Source organism: Aedes albopictus, chromosome 2 (genome assembly GCF_035046485.1).
Source record: "Aedes albopictus strain Foshan chromosome 2, AalbF5, whole genome shotgun sequence".
NCBI lineage: Eukaryota > Metazoa > Arthropoda > Insecta > Diptera > Culicidae > Aedes > Aedes albopictus.
Window position 1 is genome coordinate 64599678 of NC_085137.1, and position 8065 is coordinate 64607742.

The 8065-nt window shown below is 40.0% G+C and overlaps 1 protein-coding gene across 1 annotated transcript; it reads left to right on the forward strand.

The window, feature by feature from the left end:
• Positions 1 to 2123: 2123 nt before the first annotated feature.
• Positions 2124 to 3781, forward strand: LOC109419312 (putative odorant receptor 83c). The gene is made up of 4 exons (XM_029871797.2): positions 2124 to 2964; positions 3024 to 3213; positions 3281 to 3436; positions 3519 to 3781. The coding sequence occupies exons 1-4, from the start codon at positions 2159 to 2161 to the stop codon at positions 3570 to 3572; spliced, it is 1206 nt and encodes a 401-aa protein (XP_029727657.2). The 5' UTR covers positions 2124 to 2158; the 3' UTR covers positions 3573 to 3781.
• The last annotated feature ends 4284 nt before the right edge of the window (positions 3782 to 8065 follow it).

Below are 8065 nucleotides of genomic sequence, written 5' to 3' on the forward strand. Positions count from 1 at the left end.
AACGCGTTCTGGTGGGATTTGAACCCATGACATCGTATTCGCTTGACCGGCGCTTTAACCAACTAAGCCACAGAACAGGTAACGATTCTGCAGAATAGAAAGTAAAATTGACTCCGAGCCCACATAATGAACACACATATGCAGGGATGTCAGATGATTTTTTGAAAAATCTGTATCCCTTACAACCCAAGCAACACGACTTGTTGCTAATCCAGTAACAGCAACCTTAGTGCAATTTATTCACTGTCCGTATTACGGACGACAGAACACAATTGCTTCTTCTTTGAAACCCAAAAAGCGCAGATTCTTAATTCTTATGCAACATAAACGAGGAGGAATGAAAAAAAAGTTGGGAAAAGATTTTGTCCAGACTCGAACCATGGACACCAGGAGTATTATCTACTCACCTTACATACTACACCAAAAGCTCTGTGAGAGAATCGATGCTCAACACACCATAAAAGCTACTGAAGTTACTTATTACTTTATTGCACCTTCTTTGTCACAAGTTAGGGAACTGTCAAAATGAAAAGACGCTCAAGTTTTCTGTAACGCATATGGAACCTAATCAGAACAAACAAACCAGAGTTAGATGTTTCAGGCATGTTACATAATACATTTAATGTAAGCTGACTGTATTATCACTTGCGAGCAATATGTAAGCTCCGCCTCCACAGATCGATGTCAAACACGTGGTAATTTGTGATTTCTATGAAACAAAGCCGCAACTTTACGGATTTCGGAGTTTAAATGTAACTCAACTGACAAGATGGAAGTTTCGAGTGCTTCTAGTGCAACTCATTTAGACCAAAGCATAGAAAGCCACAATCTGCATGATGTTGCAGGTGCTGCTTGGGAAAAATAAAATAGCCCCTCTAGCTCAAACATATGTATTACATATAAAACGAAATCTATATGGATGCTCAAAAATCTGTATAAAACAGATAAATCTGTATATATGGCATTCATGCTCCTATGTTCATAATTCCATCTCTTTTTCCGCTTAACTGTTAATTTAAAAACTAATAGAAACGTGTATGCGATATGACAGGGTCCTTTTATCCTTTTTGGAGGCGTACGGCCAAATGGCATTCGGCCAAATGACCCGGAACCGTTATTGTCATCAACCAGATGTTTTCAAGGTGATTGCCATTTCATTACTTAGATAGCTCAAAAACGATGGAATCGGAAAGATTTCCAAAACACATTGTCGTACCATGAAAATTTCATTCAATTAATGTTAGCACCATATATTTCCAACCCCTGTACCGTGGCTGTATTTTAGTCTGACAGACTATAACATGTAACAAAATGACCCCACCATATTGCACACATTTTTCCATCAGTTTATAAATTTACAGTTTGCACCCAGTAAGAAATTCTTGAATGTAAAATTAAGTGAACTAGGATAGAAATTTGTATGCTATTTTTTTACGTCGGATATAAATTTCAGACTCTTTTGCTGCGTACACAGTTCAAAACTGTTACTTACTCGAGTTAGCTTCTCACACGCTTCATCACAATTTTCCATCCTGTTGTAAAATTACAGGTTGTCTTCAGCATGGAACTTGCTGACAATGTTGCGTGCAAGAAATTAATGTTTGTAAAATCGAATGAAATGAAATGGAAATTTAAACGTTCTTATATTTTCATCGAGTGTAGTTTTCATAATTTCTATCTGTGTAGGTTTTCCGTTGATGATCAATTGAACAGGTAAAATGCAAGGTAAGAACCAAGCAGCTGATTGTTTTCACACCTGGTAGCGATACTATACTGCAAAAGGTGTTTAGGTGGTTATTGATACAATGTTGCAGACACAGCAAAAAAAAACAGATGGACCACACCCCCATCGTAAAATAATGATTGAAAAAAACACCTGCATGTAAAATGCGTGTTAATTGTTAAAGACGAACGTTAACAGTCGACAAAGAATCATATATTCATTGGATGCTTTCCCTGAATCTTCATCCACATCTCTACATTATATTCCAATCGAGATGGAGTGTGTTGCTTGACCTTTTTTTACCATTGTAAATGTTCACCAGACTTCATTATGTCAATTAACTTTTAATAAATAAAACAATCAAGACATCATACCGTTCATCGACATTAAGCGGCACACACCTTGAAACAGTGCATACACCATCAGTCGCGTAAAATGGACAACTTTTTGAGGACCCACGTCCGCATGTACGATGAAGAACGTCTGGCCAGGCTGGACTCTCTGGACATTTTCGACGAGATGATCACCTTCCTGCGAGTGTTTCTAGATTTTTGCGGTGCCGACGTGCTTTTGATGGAGAAATTCCGATGGAACTTTCGCACCTGGCTGTGTTTCTGGGTGCTGGTTTCGTTTTCGATCTGTTTGTTTTATACGATAGCTTACAGTTCGGAAGACATTTTTGCCATCATGGATACTCTTTCGTTGTCGGGAATAGCTCTTCAAGGGGCCTTCAAGATGCATGGTGCTCTTACTCGAGTCAAATACTTTCAACAAAAGTACATGGACATCAGAGCAATGTACATACGGTTTTCCAGGGAACCGAATACCAACTTGTCACTGAGCAAGTGTTGCTTGACTATTACCTACATTTTCCGATTTTTCCTACTTGTCTATGCTGCCGGAGGTTTGGCGTACTTTATCATTCCCGTGTATATGTTGGTCGTCCATCAAAAGGTGACGCTGATTTTACATCTGGAACTTCCGTTCGTTGATCCTAACGAGCTCACCGGATACGTCATTACCACGATTTATCAGGCTGTGATGATAATTCTTGCAATTGCTGGCATTTTGGCGGCAGATATGGCTATTATGATTTTGGTACTTCACATTTTCGGAATAGTCGACATATTTTCCAATAAACTCGAGGCACTTGATCGAATACTGGAAAATCCGATCGTCGACCCGGAACTAGTGAAGAGCAAGGTCACCGAAATTTGTGTGATGCATAGAGAAATCATCAAGTCAGTGTTGACCAATTTGTTTGGATTTTTTCTATAATTATTCCGCGAATTTCTTGCAGATATGAAGAAGATCTTGACGAATGCTACCATACCACGGTGTTCATACAAGTGATGTCATCCGTGTCGTGTCTCAGTATGGCATTGTTCGTGGTTTACATGACCAGGGATTGGACCAGAGTGATGTTCTTAGGAGCCACCTTCTTTCAGCTGCTGGAGTTTTGTACTCTAGGAACGGCATTGACTCTCAAAGTAGCATTCTCAATTTTTTTAACAACATTCTAACAATAAGATTCCAAACATGTTATATTACTTCCAGAATGACCAAGCCCGGATTGCCCTTTACAATACCAAGTGGTACCTATTGAGTATATCCGATCAGCAACGTCTGAAATTTGTTTTGCATCGATCTCAGAATGCAGTGGAGATGACCATTGGAGGTCTTGCTCTTTTGAACATGGAAACTTTTGTGGCTGTAAGTATGTATGATACATATACATTTTCGATGCATAACTACAAAACGATGTTTTTCTTTTCTTTTAATTCATTTGTTACAGATAATGAAAACAATTTATTCCTATTTTACTATGTTGATAACATTTATCGAATAAGTAGGAGAACAGATATTGAGGAAGAATAAATAAGATGATAAGAAGGTAATAGTATTGGAGTCTAAGTGGCTACGCAGTCTTTATTCTTAAAACGGGTTTATTGTTTACCCAACGTTTCGGAACTTAGGGATGATGCCTACATCAGAGGGAAAATAATGTTCTCGTTTTGTCTCTAGTGTTTTGGCTAACTTTAACTGTCCTGATTCTAGTTTTTTTGTACATGACTCAGTAACACTTGGTGAACCTACGTGGACTTGGACGTGCAGTAAAAAGTCCACGTAGGTTTGCAAAATGTTACTGAGTCATGTACCAGAAAACTAAAATCAGGGCAGTTAAAGTTAGCCGAAAAACAGAGACAAAACGAGAACATTTTTCCCCCCTGATAAAGGCACCATCTCTAAGTGCCGAAACGTTGGGTAAACAATAAACACGTTTTAGGAATAAAGACTGTGTAGCCACAGAAAGTCTCCAGTTAAAATAATAGTCGTTCCTTGAAAGTTAATAGTATTTATTGTCGAATAGAACTAAGCATGATTAGATCCGAACGTCACACAACTAATACCTACTTGATAGTTGAAAATTGATGGACTACAACTCGAAACGGTGAGTCTACGCTTCCAGTCGTCCATAACGTTTAAAGTCCTTAGGCCCTCCTCAACTGCAAAAACCAACGTGTGCAAGGCTTTTCACGAAGCCGGCAGCCTCTTCCTGATTATCTACTAAATATGGGTTAAGCCTGACGTTCCTCCGGCATACGACCTACGTACCCAGCCCAACGTAGCCTGCTGTGTTTTATTCGTTTGACTATAGCCGTTCCTTTATATGGCCGGGGTTCTGCTAAACCGAACTAAGCGCCAAAAAGATAATTCCGAGATAATTAAGCTTAAAGTTCAACCACTCACAAATAAACAACAACGGAGATTATTTGAAACTTTTCCGCACACACGTAACTTATAAGCATTCATTAACCATCAGAAATGAAGAATACATGTAAATTATTTGAAATCATTGATATAATTACATTTTATTTCTTGCTACTTTGCACTCAGTTCACTCTGGCTGATCAAAAACATCAGAAAATAGTTTATAGTTCAGTTTGGCTGAATGTGTTTTTTTGTTTCAGAGAAAACCAGTTGGATTGGTCAAATAACCTTGATTTTTCATTGTCTATCAAGTTGAATTCGATATCACTCACAATCCTTCACATCAATCAAAGAAGACGCGTATAGTATGGTAGTAAGGAGGTCTCAAAATAGTTTGAAATATGAACGGCGGAAGCCCACCCAGCTCAGCCCTTCCCACCCATGTTTTTTCATAGGCAGTGCATGTGCAGGCACAGAGCAGGAGTGATTATGTCAAATGATGTCCTTGCATGTCCTGAGGTCCTGAGATGTGAAAGTGAAGCTATTTGTGTACTTCAAAATGTATGCCGATCGAAGAAATCCATGAAAATGTTCTGCCAAAGTGAACTAAGACAAAAAAATATCAAAAATATAAAAGAGATTCGAACTTGGATCCTTTAAGTGATAACCAAGCGCTTGACCTCTAGATCATTTTACCTAGCTGAAGACCAGTCGTTAAGTCTGAATCAAGTTCTAAACGTTCTTCTCAAGGATGGTTTTCGTGAAAACGCCATATTTCGATCAGCCAAAGCGAACCAAGTGTTTGATTTTTTTTCAAGCTTTATTATTCTGATTAGCCTTGTTGTTCAATGACGGCATCTGTGTTAAATTATCAGTATGAGGTGTGTCGACATAACGCAGGTATTTGAAACCAGTTGATTTTTGTATTGTTGAGAAAAAATAGATTCTAAAATGCAGTGGATTTGGTGCGGTCTGGCTGAATGTGATTTGGGAAAATGGCGATCAGCGCCATCGAAACATAAATGGATCCTCCGACACCCATATTTCTAATTACGTGTTCAATTCTATCACAGATTGTTACTATTAGTCGGTTAGAAGTTAGAAATCTGACGGCGATGAGGAGAACTTGAAATGTTCATCATCTGGGTCAAAACTAAAATGTTTCGCCGATTCTTTGGAATGGTTTACAGTTCACTCTGGCTGGATGCAACTTTATTTTTTGTATGTTCTGCCAAACAGAAATTTTGAATTTACTCCACGAAGGGCTGTCAGAATTACTGGATTTTTATACGGAAGGAAGATCATCTTATTCTTCATCCAATGGTTAAAAAAACTCAATTTTTCAAAAATTGGTCTTTGGTTCGGTTTATCAGAACCCCGGCCATATACTTGGTACAATTCGTAGTTCATGCGACTCCGACAGATGTCGTTCTCCAGTATACCGCCAAGTATTGTTTGCAGCAGTAGTGGTGTTATCGGAATTACTCCAAGTTAATCAATGAGTAACCAGCGCTTCCATGTAGGAAAACTTCTCGGCGAGACTAGGAATTGCTCCCGTCCTACTGGGTACAAAAAACACCTGTGCCATTTTTAAAATGTTTACTTCCCCAAACTATAAGGAAAATCAATGTTTCATACTGGGAAATTTTATAGTCCGCTTATCTAAGTCTAATAGAATCATCTTGTTTAGCTTCATCAACCCTCCTAGGATGTTAGGATTTTTGCACCACGATGACGAAGTGTATGTTCAGCGTGCCTGTCTGGGTCATATAGACCCCAACATCTTACTAAAGTTAACGGATTCCAGCCCGGAACTAGTTAATTTCGGGACGCACGGCTTTAATTCCCATCTGAAGAAAGAACTCCCTTTTTTTTAGTTTATCGGGAGGTCGATCCCAGGACCTCGGCGTTGTATATTCAGTTCCTTTTGCGTGGTTCGTTGTTGTGGAAGCCGGAGGCCGGTGCTGCTGAATGCGATTCAGTTTTTGTTGTTGTTTTTCGTGGTAATGTCATTCGCGTGTGCCGGTGGGAAGATGAATTCAGTTCCTTTTGCGTGGTTCGTTGTTGTGGAAGCCGGAGGCCGGTGCTGCTGATTGCGATTCAGTTTTTGTTATTGTTTTTCGTCGTAATGTCATTCGCGTGTGCCGGAGGGAAGATGAATTCAGTTCCTTTTGCGTGGTTCGTTCGTGTGGAAGCCGGAGGCCGGTGCTGCTGAATGCGATTCAGTTTTTGTTGTTGTTTTTCGTCGTTATGTCATTCGCGTGTGCCGGTGGGAAGATGAATTCAGTTCCTTTTGCGTGGTTCGTTGTTGTGGAAGCCGGAGGCCGGTGCTGCTGATTGCGATTCAGTTTTTGTTATTGTTTTTCGTCGTAATGTCATTCGCGTGTGCCGGAGGGAAGATGAATTCAGTTCCTTTTGCGTGGTTCGTTCGTGTGGAAGCCGGAGGCCGGTGCTGCTGAATGCGATTCAGTTTTTGTTGTTGTTTTTCGTCGTTATGTCATTCGCGTGTGCCGGCGGGAAGATGAATTCAGTTCCCTTTGCGTGGTTCGGTCGTGTGGAATCCGGAGGCCGGTGCTGCTGAATGCGATTCAGTTTTTGTTTTTGTTTTTGTTTTAATGCCATTCGCGTATGCCGGAGAGGTTTTGTGACGTCTTTTGTAGTAAACATTGAGCGACCACCCGTACGGGTGGTCGACTGTTTGCTTCCCGCGCGAAGCGAACAATAGCGAATCAGTTTGTATGTTTTGTCGCGTGGTTTATAGTATATACTGAACAATCACCCAACGTGGGTGATTGATGGTTTGCTTATGGCGTGAAGCAAACAATAGCGCGTCAGATTGCATATTTTATCCCGTCATTTGTAGTATAAATTTATTATGAGACCACCTGACGTGGGTAGTCGATTGTTTGCTTTCCGCGTAAAGCGAATAATAGCGCGACAGCCTGCATGGCATGATTCAAATACAAAAGGTCATATTACTTATCAAAGTGAATCCAGACCCAACGATACCTTCCTTACTAACAACCAACCCTTCCTTCAACCTTTGGTGGAGACGTGCGGTAAACGCCAACTTTCACATAACAAAGGTTGATACTAATATTCCTGCCCTCTTCCAACCTGACTGCAAGGACGTGGCCGGCGCCGTTATTGTACCGTTAAATAGAGTCTCTGAAGCGTGCGCAGTGAGAATTTTGACCACTCCCAGTCAATTATTCAGTTGATTCATTGTGCAACTTTTATTGGTTCGGGTCAATCACGGAGTAGCAACCATAGATATGTGCAGTCAGTCTAAGCTAAGCTAAGCTAAGCTAAGGTCGATCCCAGGACCTCGGCGTTGTAGTCAAGTGTTCTAACCATCACACTAGGTCCGCTCCACATTGCCACATTGAGTTTTCTAATCTTTCTGTGCGAAATTTCTCTAAAGAATATTTTTGAAAGCCTTGTATGGATTGATGCTTTAGATATCTCTTCAGAAATTTACTCCTTGAAAAAACTTTCCTTGAATTCCTTTCAGAACTGCTATATGTATATTTTTAGAACATCTGGAATGCTTCAAAATTTTCCTAGAAATTCCTTCAGAGTTTTCTCGAAATTAATCATATGAAATTTCTCTGAGAATTCCTCACAAAA